Raw genomic sequence first — 18,852 nt, 5'->3', positions numbered from 1 at the left:
TAGATACTCTGGCTGTAATGATTAATGTTCATAGAATCTTAATGTTTTCGCTACTTAGTATCCTCTCTTTTTGAGGAGTAAAGATCCCTGAGTGTTGTTCCTCGCAGAATAAGGCTGGGAGACAAACCATGTAATTAATTACCAGTTAATTAATTTTCGCAGCGTTACATTAGGTAGACAGTCTGTGCCAACAGAAAATGGATTATACTTATTTCTTAATGATGGTAATTTCTTAACTACTCGAGTGAGACGAGCCCTATATCATGCATAATATGAATTTTCCTTATTAATTTATGATTGACCATTGTTGTGCGGTTAGTGGTGAAATCAACCCCCTATTCTTTTTCTCATTACTTTTTATCTTTACTTTTACTTTTATGTATTTATTTTTAGAAAACAAAACACTTCAATCTTCTTTAAATTTAGTTAGATTTAATCTTGATAAACTTGATAACAACGCCCACGCGGTCCTTGAGGTTCGACACCCTCTATATAGCCCTATCCCATAAGGATTCATCCTCTTGCGAGTGGTAATTTTATTATTGATAGTTTTTTGTATACAAAAAGATCACATCACCAACCCACTCAAATCTTGGTGTCTTGTGTGATTGATTTATTTTCTATTATGCTCTTTTCTTCTTCTTTGGGGATCCTGAATTTAGTTTTGTATACAATAAGTGGTATCAGAGCCTAGGTTCTTTATTTTGCAAGATGCAAAATTTGAAGTAGAAAAGTTTGATGGTCAGAATAGTTTAGTCTTTAGCGTATCAAGATGCATGCTTTGTTGCGACAACAAGGTTTGACGAAGATTTTGAATGGCAAGATGCCATCAACAACATCAAATGAGGAAATTACGGAACTTGAAGAAAAAGCCTATGGTTTGATTTTACTGTCTCTTTCAGTTAGAGTTTTGAGAGAAGTCGTCAATGAAGAAACTACGTTGGACTTTGGAAAAAGTTAGAAAGTTTGTACATAAAGAATTCTTTCCCTAACCATTTATTTCTGAAGCAACGGTTATATACCCTCAGGATGCAGGAAGGTATGCTTCTTTGTCATCATCTTGACGAATACAATTCTTATGGATTTGAAAAATATTGATATTAAAGTTGAAGATGAGGATCAAGCCCTGATTTTGTTACGTTCACTACCTAAGTTCTTTGATAATTTCATTAATTGTACGGTAGAGATACCATCACCTTATTGGATGTTAAATCTGCTTTGAATTCTATGGAGTTGAGGACAAGATTGAATGGGAAAGCTAGTAAACAATCAAGTGGAGGGTTTATTTCTCAAGTGTTAGAGGTCGATCCAGTGAGGCCGTTCGAAAAATTCCTCTAATTTTAGAGGTCGATCCAGTGAGAGAGACTCAGATAGAGAAGGCCAATCGCAATCCAACTCAAATAACATAGTTAAGTGTTACTATTGCAAAAGGTATGGGAATTACAAATGCAACTGTCCGAAGTTGAGAAATAAAGAGGAAGGTGATGAGCCAAGTTTCTCTTTTATGGCTAGTATTGTTGAAGGAAAGTATGAGGCTTCAAAATTTGTCCTTGCATTTACTGTTTCTTATGGTCTTTTTTATGACAAGTGGGTCCATGATACTGCATGTACTTTTCATATGTCCCCTAAAAGGAATTGGTTTACTACCTAGGAGTCAATCAATGGTGGTTCAGTCTTGATGGGAAACCATATTGCCTACAAGATTATTGGTATAGGTGCAGTCAGAATAACGATGCATGACTGGATCGTGAGGACTTTGATGAATGTTTGACACGAACCAAATTTAAAGAAAAATCTTATTTCTTTGGACACTTTGGACTCCCTTGGTTACAAGTATTTTGGTGAAGGTGGAGTCATGAGGGTTAGTAAAGGCTAATTGGTTGTGAAGGAAGGTAGCAACGTTGATGGTCTATACTTTCTTCTGGGCAGTACGGTGACGGATTCAGCTGATGTGTCTCTTTCAGATAATTTTAGACTATTAGCAGTGTTAGTGCAGTAGAGTGAGGAGGAGCGTTTCATGTCTCATGTACCTTACTCTAGTGCGTTTGGGAGCATCAAGTATGTTATGATGCGCATTCGTCCAAATATTTCACATGCACTCAGTGTTGTTAATCCTGGCAAGGTTTGCTGGGCATTACAGTTGTTGGTTTCGTCTTTGACAGAGACAATGGTATCGGGTCCAATGTCATTGGGTATGTCAATTCAAATTATGTTGGTGATCTAGTTGTGAGACGAGGAGATATCGTATTGAAGCAAATTATCTCTAAGAAAAATCCAATGGATATGTTGACTAAGCTAGTTTTGGTTCTCAAGTTCAAGAGTTGCTTGGACTTGATTGTTGCTTGTAGGTTGTGGTTGCCCTTATGGGTGGTGGAGGAGATGTCATGAGGAGATCTACACTTGGGACTTGACGAAATTCAAGTCAAGGTGCAGATTATTGTGAGTGACTTGATTTCTTAAGTCATTCATGTGGGGGCTGATCAGGTTTTTGGTCCTATGCAATTTTGGAGTTCTCCTATTGGACTGAATTGATGGTTTTCTCTCTTATGCCATTTTGGAGTCCTTATTTTAGTTGAAACGTAATTCTATTCCTACTGGGAATAGTATATATAGGCAACTGACTTTGCTCCTTATAAAAAGAGTGTCGCACAGCATGAAGAGAGCACTGAAAGAGAGTTTCGATCATCTCACTTAGTTTTCTCACAGTGTTTGTGTCTTACGATACTTAGGGAAAAAAATAGAGTTTTTTCTTGTATTAGTTTTTTCCTTTGTGTGAGTGTGAGATTTTGGTGTATTAAGGTTTTGGGTTTTGAGTAGTTTTCTCCTTACTATCTTTTGAACTCCATCTTTTGATAGTAAGTTTTCTCCGAGTCATCTCCGCCAGTGGATGTAGGCTTGTTAAGCTGAAAAACTCAAATCTTGGTGTCTTGTGTGGTTGATTTATTTTCTATTCTGCTCTTTTCTTCTTCTTTGGAAATCCTGAATTTAGTTATGTGTACAACAATTATTGAGTTTATATATATATATATATAACAAAAATCTCCTTCTCATATACTGTCTCGAATGGAGTCTCCTACTCTTCCTTCGGATATGTTATTCGAAATCTTTAGCCGGACATATCTAAAGACTATAGGGCGATGTAGATTAGTTTCAAAAGATTTGAACTCAATTACTTAAGACTCAAGTTTCATTCATGCATTTCTTCAAAGAACAAAAACAATATTTGAGATCTTCACACAATCCTTATCTTTTAGAAAGATCAAATCTCAGTTTGTCTCTATCGCGGATTTTGCTACTGATGATTCCACAATCTCCCTATAATCTTTATCTGGTCCTGTCAAAATACAAGCGGCTACCAAACAAGGCATCTTATTATGCTTCAATGAAGGCAACTCAAGAAGACATCAAATACCTGAATATTATGTATGCAAGCCTAGCACCAAATCCCGAATCCTAGAACACAGTTTTTCACCAAAAGAATTGGGATGGTAGTGCTTAGATCATAACCTTTTGTGCTATAAAATAGTTCAGTTTTCAAAACCCAAGTCTGTATGCACAAATTACAAATCCAAATCATACAATATTCTTCATTGTGAGTTTTTCTCTTCAAAAACATGGGCATGGAAACGATTGCGAAATGTCTTGCTGCCACGGGGAGAATTCTTAAGCTGGGAGCCTACCGTTCTGCATGCGGTGTGCTTCATTGGATCAGAGTTTGGACATATTTTATCTCCTTTCCCTCTTTGCAAGAAACATTATTTCAACCATATAAAGCTCATGGACAATAGCGGCCACCTTGCGATGCTTTGCATGGAAGAGAGTTCTATGCAACTTTGGGTAATGGAAGATTATGACACAAAAATATGGAGCAAGAGACGGAATATAAGCATTAAAGCCATTGAAGAAGTAGAACGCTACACTTCTCTCCGGAGTTTTGATGGTCCTGATATTTTACTCAAGAAGGGCTTTTGCAACCTAATTTCGTACAACTTTAAAAGTTGTAGCTCCAATGTATGCAAGGTGGGGGTCGACCTCAATTGTACTAATGAAATTTTTCCTTTCCAATCTAACTCAAAGCTGATTCATTTGAACAGTCATAGGAAAAAGAATTAGTTATCCAAAGTTCTTTAGTTGTTTGTTTTGCTTTTCTGCTATTGTTTGTAATTGTTAGAAATTTTTCTTTTTAATATCTTCTGTATAACTCTATTTTCAAGTTTTATTTGAATTTTTATTTTAATAGATATGTATGTGTCGTAAGAAAAAAAAAATTAATGAAGTTCATTCAATTTCTTCCACCATAATTATGCTAGCAGCTGGGACCAAAAAAAAAATGATATTTTAATTCATTGTGCTAATTTTTTTTTTTTTTTTTTACCTTGATAAGTTGCTTGAGTGTCAGACAATGGCGGAGCCCAAAAATCATTATTGTAGAAGCCAAATTAAAATTATTATAAACACAATTTAGAACAAAAATGAAATAATTTATTACATAATATGACATTTAAAAAAAAAAAAAAAAAAAAAAAAAAACTTATGCACGGGCGTGGCCATTGCTGGCCTACAAATAGATACGCCACTAGTGCAAGATTTTGTACCAAAGTATTATGACAAATAATTTCACTTAAATCACACACCAAAATGACTATCACATTATAACTGTTAAATTTGAAAATAAAGCATACATAACAAATATTATGAAAAACTACCCACCAAACCAGGTGTTTTATTAGCATTTTATAATTGTTTTGGTTTTTTTGAAGTGGTTTACTTTGATCCAATTAGTCATCACTATAGGTACAAATCAACAGTTATTTGTATTTAATGAATTTTCTTATAACCTTTCTTTAATTTTTTTTTTCCCCTTTTTCTTAAATTTTATTTAGTTTCTTTATCTTTTTTCTAAAGTTAAGTTCTAACAATAAATTTTGTTTGTATTACACTCCTTAGTCAAAATAATCAACATGGCAGATAGACAACAAAACAAAGATGCACGAGATCTTAATAAACAATTGCTTGACTAGTACGTTGGGCGTGTCGTGAGAGGTATGAGGTACTTCGTTTTCGCCCTTTCATGTTGAGGACTCCTAACATTAACCAAACAAAAGGACGACAAGTTCAGGTATTGCGAGAGGAGATACTAGGTAGGGGAGTCACTCCCGAGCAATTAAGTCATTGATCCTGAAAGGATGACACCACTAGGTTGTGACCAATGCTTATGTCAATTGCCGGAAGTCATTGACTTCCTACACATGATTGATTTGGAGTGTCAAGAGGAAAATCCTACACCTCCGCTTGAGTCTTCCGATGATGATGATGATTTGACATTACACTATTACAGGTTAATATGAAATACTATTAATTTTGTTATAGCATTATGCTTACAAATTATAATTACATAATTTGTTACATTTTCTAATAAAACATACTTATTACAGGAAACACCAACTACGGGTAGCGATGACATGCCGCTTAAATTTCTTTACAACTAATAACAAGCTACTGAACACAGACATTAACGAATCAAAAATCTTATAAACAAATATACATTGATTAATATGGTTTAAGGATGTAATGAAGATGCGAAACATGTATTAATGAAGGCCATTAATCTTGAGGCTTAATTTTTTTTATTATTATCTATTTTACTGTATACAAGTTTTTTTTTTTTTTAATTTTATATTTTTTAGCACTTATATTGTTGTAAATGGCCTTTGAAGGAGAGCGCCGCACAATTGGGGGGAGGGGGAGCCCCCTCCCTTCCCGAACTCTTCCCCCCTCCCCCCCCCCCCCCCCCCCCCCCCCCTCCTCTTTTTCTTTTTGCTTACTTTTCTCTTGTTACAGGCTCAAGCGCCACCGCGCCAAGTGTGTCATCCACCATTTCTGTCGTGTCTTTTTTCGGGGTTAATTGGGCTCTTGAATCGAACTATTCAAAACTCGATCTACGTCCCTCGGTCAGACCCACCTTGACACGTGCCCCTCCACTGCGCGCACCGGACCCGCCCGCTTCCAACGGCACCTGCCGCTTCTGATTCTAGCAACTCCGCGACGAATCATGACTCGCACACACCTACGCGTGGTTTTTTCGCGCTCTTGCCAGAATCATCCGGCAACCTTCCTCCAATAATGTTTTGTGGGCTTTTGTGCATTTTCTTTATTTTTTCCTGTATTTTGTGGTCCTGGCCTGTTGGGTTGAGAATGTGACTAGTTTCCTGGCTTGCGAGTCGAGGAGGATGAGTTTCGACAAGAGGATGTTGCTACCTATGTATCGAATTGAGTCTGTCTGGAGCATACGTGAGACATGTTACAACTGAAGATTAGTCATGAGTTAGCAGATTTTGATGTCATAGATGGGCCTTGAATGTCAGATTGTTATGTGTGTATCTATGACTTGTAACCTTGTAGCTTAAGCTATGACTTTTTCAGAGCTTTTATTCTGTAATTTAAGAGCTTTATGCTTGTGATCCTTCATCAATTAATGAGACTAAAATGATTTCCCTTTAAAAAAAAAAAAAAAAAAAAAAAAAAAGGCCTCTGAATGAGTAATTGCAAAAGTCTCTTATGTCCCTATTGTGTCACTACATGAATAATATGACTTTTAAAATCACAATTTGATTAAATTCAATAATGATCAATCACAAGCTCAATTGTGATTTTAGAAGCCACATCATTTTTAAATAACACTAGAATGACACAAGCGTGACTTTTAGCATTACTCCCTCTCAATGCTTTTCTTTCTCTTTAAAGCTTTATAAAAGACTTTTTTCCCTTGATTCCTACTAAAAACAATTTTTTTTTTTTTTTCCTTTCCTGTCATTTGTACATGCTCAAATGATTGTTAATAATAATAATAATAATAATAATAATAAAAGTGCTTCTTTCGTGCTCAAATAACACATAATACTTTCGAAAACTAGGTCGAAAAAATTCCAACCCAATTTGCAAAACTTACAAATGGGTCGCTTCCTCTTTATTCTCAATGAGCATCCCCGTCCTGCCCCCAACTTCTACCTATGATTTGGACAGTGGGAACGCCCCTTATGCTTGTCTTATATTACTCGTAAAAACAAATCATATTTTTTGAAAATAGCATTTAGAAAACCTAAATTTAGTTGAAACGATTAAAAAAATGCCTTAGAACAACTAAAAATAAACTGTTCTCTTATATGGACTGTTGTATTTTGTTCTTCTACGTGAAAATTCAGGTTAGTTCATCTATTTTTTACTCTACATATTTGCGAGGCTCAGTTTACTTTTTCAATGCTACAAGCAAGGAGAAGAGGAGAAAATGCCTCCTTTTTTGAAAAATTGTGGGTCATGGATAGACTCATGGGCCATTTTTGGACTTGAACAAGAATTTGCATTCACATGGGGAGGTGGAGTATGTACACATTTGGAATCCCTTTTCTAGTAAGAGTCGAACAAGGTTTTTCAATGTCACTGGTTAGACCTGAGAATTCCAAGTCTTGGCACATTATAGGGAAAAATTTACAGCTCCAACTTGGGCATTTCTCAAATCCATGGACACAAATAAAGTTTTCTAACCAATCTACATTCTTCTTAGCATGCGTGAGGCGGTGTGTCAAGTATTCTAGGCCTTCCTCCCTACCAGAAGTAATGGAATTCCTAGTGATTGCATGTACAAATTCCACCCATCATTTTCACCCTTGATTTCAGCAGTCCCCCCTTGGGATGATGGGCAAGACAACTTTTACCCTCTACTACTCAGCACGACGTTCTTCGATGCCATTGCTTCTTCCCTTTCTTGTGATGCAAGTTGAACGGGCTCCAGCTCTTCCTGCGTTTGGAGCTTTCACAAAAGAAGCCAGAGGCCAGAGCATTCTGAAGCCACAACTCAAATGCTTCTTCGTCTTCGTCCAGCATTTCCGCATCCAAATCCCATGGATATCTGCAGGATTTGGATCGTTGAGTTTTCTCCAGCCCAACCATGTTTACATGGAAGCTGGGACGGTGAGTGTTGGGCCTACAAGCCATTCCCTGCACAACGCAGTTCGAAAGGTAAATACTCAAGATGGAATTGATCATGTACAAAAATGTCAATCATTTTCTCAACCATTTTTTTGCCTAAAGTGAAGCAACACAAACAAACACCATAAGACTTGCAGGTATCTATCAGTTGTTCGCGGGATTAACAATCCCTAGTAGCCCTCATTCTCAGATCGCACTCTACTATGATAGGAAAACTTCATATGCCTATAAAAACATTGCAAGATACTATAGGCCAATGACAACATCCATATTTCCTGCAACTTTAACAAGTTCTCAAGAGTCCTAACCCAAACATAATTTAGTTGTAGAAGACCAATTGTCACTTTTTCCATTTTGTTATTACCTTCTTTCCTAAAACATGATGAACAGACAACAAAAGCCATTAAACTAGCTGCTGCACACTCAGTGGGTACCCATTAAAATAAGCCAGTGACTGCTGAAATATCAAAAACTAAAGCTATTTCACAGCAAGGCTAAAATAAGCCAGTGACTGCTGAAATATCAAAAACTAAAGCTATTTCACAGCAAGGCTATAGGACAAAAGGATAGTTTTCCTCCAAAGTAGGTTGGAAGAATTTCTTCCAACCCAATCGATTAAACTGACATGTACGTGATTTTCACATGCTCTATTAAAAATGCATGTGAAAATTAAAAATAAGCGTTAGAATAATCATGTACATTTCGAACATATCAGTTTAATATACTGGGTTGGAAGAAATTCCTCCAACCCAGTTTGGGGTTTGTTCAGGATGAAAATAAAAAAATAAAAAAAATAAATAAAAATCAGAGCAAATCACCTTGGAATTATAAAATTTTGAAGTGCAAGAAAAAGTTATCCAATACCTAATAAGAAAAAAAACAGCAACAATCACATTGTTACATTTGCTAGGGCAAGGGCAGTCCACCCAACTGCAGGTGCTTTCATTCCTCCGACAGTAGGACCATATATCATGTCCACAGTAAATAATGCAGAAAGGAGAATCAAAACCAAATTCAATGTGCATAAAAGCTAGTACATCAGCCTCCGCTCTCCTATCTTAGATTGATCCAATAAATAAATTAGCATTTTTTCTTCCTCTGACCTAATTATCCCCTTGTTTTCTCTAATCTAGGCAGGTCAGACAAAGCTCAAGTCAGGTCCCACATCATACTCTAAAACTCAAAACAACTACATGGCCACAGGAATTATAGGTATGAAAATTCAAACCACTGACCTGACAGATAGCCCATTCTGATACATCAAAGATTTTGCTCTCAGCACAGACGAAAGCACGTGGTATTTCCACCTAAAAGACAAGAAACCAAACTTCTAAATGAATACTGCATGCCAATCAAACAAGTAATTTTTTTTTAATAAATAATCACACAAGTATAATTAATTAGGAAACACATCGACAATTATTTGATAATGATTTGATGCAACAAAGCAAACATGCATGGTCATGGTGGTGAACTCAAATAAGCACAAAAATGGGGTTTGTACAATGAACTTTTGAGCAACTTCATCAACATGATATCTAATGGAGACAATGATTTTAACTCCACACCACCCCCTCAATCATTAACTCCACACCTTCCCAACCCCACCCCCCCCCCCCCCACCCCCCCCCCCCCCCCCCCCAACAGTTAAACCAAATATCTACCCCAACCCTACACTATCCCCTTACCACTACTTTAACTCATAAATCTTCCTCAATATATATTTGTTTAGCAACTCCAGCAGCTATTAACAAATTTATTCCAAAAGCAGCATTACTAGGGGATTTCAAAATATAACTTCTGTTCAACACTTCTTATACAAAACTTTTGATCTCTACATATAAGACGTTAAATCACCACTTTTCCTAAAAGCTTAAGCTGATAAGAAATAAATTTAATCATTTAATCAATACTTTAACATAAGAAAATTGATAAATTCACATAGAAAAAACTGCTCAATTTATGAGGAAACTGAATGAAATTCAAGGGATAATATGATTATGAGTAACTTCCAAACATATATTTTTACAAGCAATGCAATACAACCATTGACTGCTGCTCGAATGCAGCTACTGTGCTTTCTTTCCTGCCTTGCCAGAAAAACTATTGCTTAGTAGAATTACAACTCATAAAGTTTTCTAGCGCATATGATCTTTAATAGAGCTACAAATGGAATATTAGCTGCAGAAGCCCTACTATGAAAACCTAAATGTCTTAAGTGGTCATTACTTTACACACACACACAAACACATGCCCGCTTGCATGTGTGGGCATGTGTGTGCGTGTAGGATTTCAGATGTGTGATGACAATAGCTTTTTACATTACCCTCGGCACTAGACCTGAACAATATACATATGTACATATTAATTACCTTCTGAGAACACTCAAAGGCCAACGAGCCTCTGTATTCAATCCATCCATCTCCATCCTTGGCTTGATGATACTGACGGCAATCCTGATACCAAAACAAGTCTCACAACTCATGTACACAAAAATGAAGTGCAGAAATTGGCAGATGGCGAGAGAGAGTAACCTGACACCATCTTGCCTTGGCCTTACTCCTATTGGTGCACACCCATATATGTGAATGGCCACATTTGGTGCACTGTATACGCCTCGACTCTTCAGAGCGATAATCAGGATTATCCTGCTCATGGTAGGAGTATGGTTAAGAATTTTCTTTTGATGTTATAACTCAGCATCAGTGATTTAACTCACCCACATGCAAGGACTTAAAAGAAGTACAGCATTTTGCATCAGCTTTCATTAATTAAAGACATGACCAAAGGCAGGTTTCCATTAGCAAAGATAAATCTTACAACTCAGAACAATTTTGCTCCCCATTTGAACTTTTGCCTCATTGGTTTAACAATGAGAGATCAGAGTGCATAATAGATAAGATGGGCGACAGAAAAAGAAACAAAAAATTACATTTACAGATACGTAGCCTAGATAAAGATCGCATACATGTTGTGAATTCATCAAGAAGATAGCACAAAATTTCTGAGAAAACAGTACTATGTTACATATTATACAACATAAGTATCTACGACTATTCTTTTTCCTGAGTTTTATCATGATTTTTAATCCAAAGTTAAAAGTCACAAGTGGATAAATACTCCCAAAAGTAAATGGAATTCCAAAAAAAAAAGAAAAAACTAAGCAATACCACATGATTTACCTGATGTGATGCACCATGGGACTTTTGACAAACGCTCCTAGTCCTGGATTCTTCCTTTCTCAACTGCTCATCATAGTCTCTCTTTTTTGTCGAATCACAAAGAACCTAAATATTCATGCCCATTATGAATTGCAAAAGGACCACAACCAAAACCACCCCCGTAAAGCCGTTCAATTCCATCACAGCCATGTATGAAGTAGCAACTAGAAAACATAATAACAAGAGTAAAACAGCACTTATCAATGATGTTTACCTCGTATGCACATTGAAGTTTCTTAAAGGATTCACTGGCTAGTGGACTTCCCATGTTTTTATCAGGATGCACAAGCATGGCCTGCAAAAATTAAATGAAAAAACAACATAAAGAAATACAAAATAAAAGAAAAAGATTAGGTCAAAGTACAGGCAAGGTGGTTTAACTCTAGTGCACATCAAAAGCTAATTAAATCTGTTCAAAAACTAGAATGATACTCCTTTTGGTAATAGGCATATGTTCAAGTACCTTCTTCACCCTAGTGAACATTTCAAAGCTGCTATCACTCAGATTTTTTCTAGAAGGTTAGGTGGTTGAGTCGAAGCAGAGAGTAGACAAACACTGTTTATTTTGACAGAGAGAGTGGAGGGGGGTAGGAGGAGAGAGCAAGGCTGAATCCATCTTTTAGTGGGAGGAAAAAAGGAAGGGAGAGGTGAAGAGAGAGGGAGAGTGAGGGCTTGTTAAGAGAAAAGTGTGAAATTTTACTTCTGTCCCCATTTTAAACCATTTAACTAAGGATATAATAGTAATCTTAATCTTTACACTCACCTTCCTTTCTCTTTTCCTTCCATCCTACTAAACAACATGAGGGAGAGGTGAAATTTTGCCTACGCCTACAATCAAACGTGGCTATGCACTCGGGAGGAGAGAGAGAGAGAGAGAGAGAGAGAGATCCTAATAGGTGCTACAAAAAACAATAAGGCCAAGTGAAAATTTTGCAAACCTTCTTCCGGTATTCCCTTCTCAAAATCGTTGCATCAATCATTTTGTGTCGAGGGAATTCCAATGCTTCATAATGATCTGCACTACTTAATATTCTTTTCATCTCATCAACTGAAGTTGTCTGTTCTTTGACCACCTTACTAGCAGTAGACTCTTTGTAGTTACTGATGACAGATAAAGTCACAGGTCGCTTAGTGGATGATTTACATGAGTGCAAGTTTTCAGATTCAGAAGTAGGAACAAAGTATTCACTTTCTTCTGAAAAGTCATCCTCCATAACACTTTCTGACGGTTTCTCCTCTTCAAAGTGTGTACTTTCACTCATATTATCACACCATTGGAGTAAAAAATTCAATAAATCACTAGATAAGAATGCAAGGTTTATTGAGAGAAAAACACCATGCCATCCAACTTGAACTTGGACACAGTAACTGCCATATATCACTGCCATTAAGACCACCAACCGCGCATGATTTCGGGAGAATAAATAACCTGCATTTGTATGATAGAGCACTTTCCTTAATATAAATAGAAAAGCTGCAGTTGAGCAGATAGATAAAGGTCAGATTAGATGCATAGTTATTAGTATCTCATGATGCACTATAGTTTTACAGCACAATTCACCTTTTAACCATTTTTTATACACATTTTGTAAGTGTTTCAAATGTAAGGGTATCTGCATGATAAAATACACATGTTTTACAACATGATACGTAATAAATTGGGGGTCTCTCCTATATATTTTCTGTATACTTGGATTGCGCCCCTTTGTGCTTTCTAATAAGATTGAATTTCTTATAAAAAAAATGACATGTAATAACAATAGATAGTGTATCAGGCGATACACTCAATATGCTTGATTTACATTATTTCATTTACTTTTTTGTAAAAGTCTTCATATTTAAAAAAAAAAAAAAAAAAAAAAAAATTCTCCAGTAAAACTAAATTGGAGTCTTTCAATGTGTTATTATTAGTTGTACGTGAGATTGCTAATCTAATATTTTATTAACTATTTGTTTAAAGATGAATGAGAAGTAGAAAATAAGAGAACCTGTGTAAGACTGGTCTGCACATGTCATTATAGCAATAGATAATAAATAAATCCATAAGCCAAAAAAAAAAAAGAGCAAAAGATTGGAAGTTAGGTGAAACCATTATTCCAAAAAGAAAAGGATGTTATCATCTAAATGAAACACCATTTAACACTAGTCTTGAGAATGCTTGTTTCTTGCACAGAGAATTAAGAAAAATTAAAATATTCTACTAGATTTCCTTTTTAAAAAATTTACATGTAATTGAGAGAGAGAGAGAGAGAATTGTCAGAGAAGATATGAAAGAAAATTGTAAAGATAATAAAAAGGGAAATGCAAAATGCAGTGTGAAATGAGAAATTATATTGAAGACAGTAATGTTTTACTTTATGCTTCATTTTTCAATGTGTATCTTTAATATATATAATCAATAATATGTATTTGCCAAGGAACACAAAATAGGACACAATATGGTATATGATACAAAGATATATATAACTCATTTTTATGATACCATTCACAATTTAACAACTATATCTAGAAACTTCAAATGTAGAAATGAAAAATGAAACCTCAAATGGACAGATGGTTTGTATAATAGATTAAAGGAAAATGTCAAGTGAGTTGTCATGGATCACGTAACGAGAATGAAGCAGACCTTTCCTATTAGAAAAATCCAACATAGAAATGATATCATGCACAACTGTACATAAGCACACTTACAAGTAAATAGCATTTTACCAAGAGCCATATGATACAGACATAAATGAGCAGCATCTGGTAGAAAAAATATAAATGCTTGGAGGGTCTAATGTATTTTTATATAACTTGCCAGTTACCACCTCCTAAACACTGCAAAGTTCCTCTATTTCAAGTAATATGCCATAGAAATTTGTTTCCATCAGAAAAACATCCAGAAGTCACTTTACTTTCTGATGTTCAGACTTCCAAAAAATAAATGGTCAGGATTGTGTCCAATTTGATTTAATAGCGGCATCAAGATTTGTTGAATATGATTTAATAGCAACATCTAGTTTGGTCTGGATTAAAGTTATCAACAACAAAAACTTTTCAATAAAATTGATATTTCAATCTGTAATTAAAATTTTAGCTATTGTCTTTGAGCAACTACAAAAAGGAGCATTTCCATGCTTACAGTAAGCAATCGCATTAACCCATACAAATTACAAACCCTGTATGGTCCATGAGGCATACATGTAATCTACTTTTTGCAGCTCAGACATGAGGGTACCATTTAGAAAGTTTCAGCTCCTAGGACCATCAGGCTTAGGTAGGTGTTAGTGGAAGATAGGCAGCCTAGAGGAAAAGAGCTCAGAAAGCATACTTGGGATGCTTCCTATCCAGTTAATCTTCAGATTTCAAATATATTGCTGAGACTTGTGATTTTGCTTTTTATTAGCATAATATTGGTATATGAAATAGATGGATCCAGCTGGGTTTATGGAAACCTAAATAAAACAGTTATTCCATAATATGTAAACTGTGATTCTACAATCATATTCTTATTGATGGTCACTTATAAGAGAAATTATTAGAAAACAAAAACAACCAAGAAAAAAAAAACACAACGCTTATCGACTTTCAAGTGATGCCAAGAACCAAATCACAAAAGCAAAATTTTTGATACTTTTTGTTTCCGAAGTGCACTTTTGTATAGAAGCCAATAAGTAGATCATCCCACACCTTGTTTTGCAACATCATCAATATAATGGGTAGACCACCCTCATGATCTTCGCAACAGATGATGAGGATGGTGGGGATACAAGATAGTGAAATTAATAAAATTGTTGTACAAATCAATTCAAGTCCATAGCAAAAGAAACCAAACCATACCTCCAACTATAAACAATGTTCCTGTTATCCAAAAGTTCGCATACATCCATAAAAGTAGAATAGCAAATAGCCCCACAATAAAAATTCCCGGAGTGTAGCCCAAGTACTTAATAGCAACTCCAGCAGCACCCTGAAATATCCACCCCAAAAGTGACATTGTTATCAAAATTTCATTTATAAGATCAATTAAGTTGCTGCAACTCAACAAAGTAAATACACAATAATTTTTTTTTTTTTAGGGTTTCTAAATCAAGCCTCAAAGTAACAGCTATCAATATAAACATAGATGCTAAAAGTTCTCATACTAGAAAGGGGGGGAAAGAAAAAAAAAAAAGAAAAGCAACCTTATGAAAAAGTGAGAAGGCCAAAAATCTATAGTAAGATTTCCTAAGATAGTATACTCGGACATTTTTTAGCTATTCTTGAAGCTACAACTCGAAAATATTGAACATGAGAAAAAAGTGAGGCTCCAGTTATCATTTACCAATAAAACATTATACATTAACATAAATCACCCGTTCTTAGTGAGATTTACAACCCACCCCCCCCCCCCCCCCCCCCCCAAAATGCAAAAAAGAATAATAGCGGTGGGGCATGAAACTTTGGTCTCGTAGTGGAAGCTTTTGTTTTTCCGTTCTCTCAAAGATTGGATGGTAGCTTCTAGTTGTTTCTCATTTTCAATTGAAGTTTTATTTTTTTTAAACATCAGATACTAGAACCTTTGTAGGTGTTACACCTCCTGTGTCATGGGTTGTGCCGCTTTTTGATCTTTTTTTCTTGACAAATTACTTGTTTAGTTAAAAAATGAGAGATAAAAAGGGTGAAAAGTGAATTGTTTAAAGAATGAAACCAATATAAGGGTGAAAGTCTAATCAATGATAACTTGAGTGGTTGTTTTTATGCAATTCTGGGACATCCCTTATATCCACTAACACCATGAATCTCCAATACTTATCAAAAAAAACCAATGTCACACTACAATATCGACCAACTTTAAGATTGCATCATGTCACAAAACTTGGTCAAACCAAACTAAAAAAGAAGCACAAGCCATAATCAATAATTAGTAACTAGAATAGTAAACCACCCACTGAAATATGTTTCATTGAACCCATAAAGGAATAATAATAATATTGCAGTGGGTTATATTCATGCTTGTAACCTGTTTGGGCTCATATGTTATTGCAAGCATGAATATCACATGCTATAATTAGAGCGATCAATGTTGAATGGGCTCATATATACCTTCATTAAACCCTTAAAGAACATAATATCAACCAAGTGATAAGAAACCAAGTTACAATAATATCTAGGATCGGTTTTTCACTCTTAAAAGAAAATTTTAAAGGTATATTCATTAGACAGAAGGGGAAATTGTTTTTTTCTTCCAAGGAAAAAATCAAATATTTAAAGCTTGCAAGGACTTCATTTTTTGCCGGTGGATTTGTCAGTTTTGTATAATAAGGAAATAGTAGATGTAGAATATGGGAACAATCTTCACCTTCAAGTGTCAAAAAGGAAACTTGTACGAACTTGTCTAAAGGCCATAATTGGTGAGTCCAAATTTAGAACTGTAAAAAGATATTTGTCGATCTTATTAAAAAAAAAAAATTAGATCTGTAAAATGATTGTACTTGTGAACCACATTGCCACTGATAGGCTTTAGTATATCAACTGATTGTTAACTAAAACTTTAGGTATAAAAATCTTTCTACTAGTAGTAAAGTTATTGAAACTTGTGGATGACTAAAGTTTACTTCTATTTACAACATTACTCACAGGGGAATCAATTCAATGTAGGTCAAAAGACTAAAAACAAAATTAACAAAATGAGTGCTGAGAAATGCAAAAACTCAATATATATCAATGAATCAATAAAAGAATCAAATCCTTTCACGGATATGCTACTTTCTGCATTACCATAACAAGCCATGTTAAAATCAATAAAATCGTCTGCATTTTGATTTTGGTAAAAAAATAAATAAGAGGAAGAAAAAAAAAAAAAAAAGGAGCATACCATACTGAGAAGCACAAAGACTAAGCAAGAGATTGAAGTAAGACTAAGAAAGCAACTCCACATGATGAGCAGCAGCGCCGCTGAACCCAATGTGATCAACGACCGAAACCCCCTTACAAAACAGTCCTTCCATTGCAGCAGCAAGAACCGGAGTAACCTCCCGAGCCTGACTGTCCCGGTGCACACCGTGGGCCAATGCCGCTCCAGAAACGCACCAATCTTGTCTTTGCAACAACCGAGCGCGATTCGCGCGCGCAAGCACGCATCCTTCTGCGACCGCAGGCATTTCCACCCCTGCTTCACCAGCCCTATATCCTCCATCGCTACCACTACACGATATTTCCCCTAGAGAAATCCACAATCATATAATATCCCAGAATCAGGTGCTGAATCTCCCAAGCTCTCCATATCAAAAACAGCCTCAATCTTCCCCCAACCAACCAACCAAACCACTCAAAAAAGAAATCACGGGATGAAGATCCAGCGGCTCCTTTAGAAGCAGTGAATTCGCTCACGTTCTTCCCCCAACGCTAAAGTTTGCTTCATAAATACGTTATCATGAAAGCAATCAACCAAAAAAAAATTGGGTTCTTTGCTGACACTGACCAATGCCTTTTGGTCTATGAATCCACAAAATCCGAAGCATAAAAAAGGAAATGAAAACCTGGCTCTGGATATCGGAGAGAGAGAGAGAGAGAGAGAGAGAGAGAAGCACCGACAGGTAAGGTAGGTTTAGCTTTGGCTTTGGGTATGGCGGGGGCGGAACCCTAGCTTTTTCAGCGATTGCTCGTGAAAAAGCGGAAGATTAGTTTTCAAAAAAGTTTCAGAAAGTTGCTGCTACCTTTGTCTATGCGCGGAGAGTAGTCAGAAGACCCAAGTTTTTTTTTTTTTATTTTTTTTTTATTTTCTGTGTTTCTATTTTCCATTTTAGTATTAAGAGAATAAATTCTGCAAGGAGGGCGATCACGTGGCCGTATATGTGCGACAGTGACCTCCCCTACAAATTTTTTTTTTGTTTTAAGTAAAAAAAGGAATTTTAACACATTCTTAGAATTTCCTTTAAATAATAATTGGTCTAAAAAACTAATATCCACATGATGATGAGGATGCGGTTAATCTTAAAAAAATGGCAAAATTATTCTGCAAGGGAGAGATTCTGGTTAGTCTTAAAAGTTCGGTAAAATTGTCCCATATTAATATTGTTAACAATATTAATCTCCCAACCTCATATTTACGGTTTTTATTTTAATTGAAATAGAGAGGATCTTTTATGATACCATTTATCCATATTATATGACATCTCAATTTTTTATAATACCATTTTCATTAGTTAAAATATCTCTTTAATTATTAGTTAGAGTAATAGTGCAGTCATTTTATTGTTTTAGCTAAAATATCTGATAAAAAGGTAAAAAAAAAATCCCCATCTAGTTATGCAAAATGTGTTTATGAACAATGTCACGCCCCCAAGTGAGATGATAATGTAGATGAACGCCTAATTATTTTATTCATTTTGCTCCTTGCTCCTTCTACTATTTGTGATTTCCTTATCGGGCGATTTGCGATTTGCAGGTATTTTTCATGTGATTTTTGTTTGATTTTAAATTTGCGATTAGTGAATTCATCTGATTTTTGATTTACGGTATCATCTTATTTTCTATTTGCATTATTTTCGTTTGTATAAAAAAATTTAAAAATGATTATTTTAATAAAAATAAATTTAAATAAATAATTGGACGCATATTTTGAAAATGAGTTTGCTAAATTAGAAAAAATAAATAGTTAACCATTTTGCTAGATAATCAC

General features: G+C 35.4%; 1 protein-coding gene across 1 annotated transcript; it reads right to left on the bottom strand.

The window, feature by feature from the left end:
- Window positions 1-7,381: 7,381 nt before the first annotated feature.
- Window positions 7,382-17,929, bottom strand: LOC132175000 (uncharacterized). Its single transcript, XM_059586789.2, has 9 exons — window positions 17,047-17,929; window positions 15,030-15,159; window positions 12,146-12,636; window positions 11,422-11,502; window positions 11,169-11,273; window positions 10,521-10,634; window positions 10,359-10,442; window positions 9,222-9,293; window positions 7,382-7,995 (listed from the first exon to the last, which is right to left on the bottom strand). Exons 1-9 carry the CDS (start codon window positions 17,365-17,367, stop codon window positions 7,723-7,725), a joined length of 1,671 nt encoding a protein of 556 aa, XP_059442772.2. The 5' UTR covers window positions 17,368-17,929; the 3' UTR covers window positions 7,382-7,722.
- Window positions 17,930-18,852: the final 923 nt, after the last annotated feature.

The sequence above is a fragment of the Corylus avellana genome, chromosome 3 (genome assembly GCF_965113065.1).
Source record: "Corylus avellana chromosome 3, dhCorAvel1.hap1.2, whole genome shotgun sequence".
NCBI lineage: Eukaryota > Viridiplantae > Streptophyta > Magnoliopsida > Fagales > Betulaceae > Corylus > Corylus avellana.
This window is presented reverse-complemented; position numbering and strand designations above follow the sequence as displayed.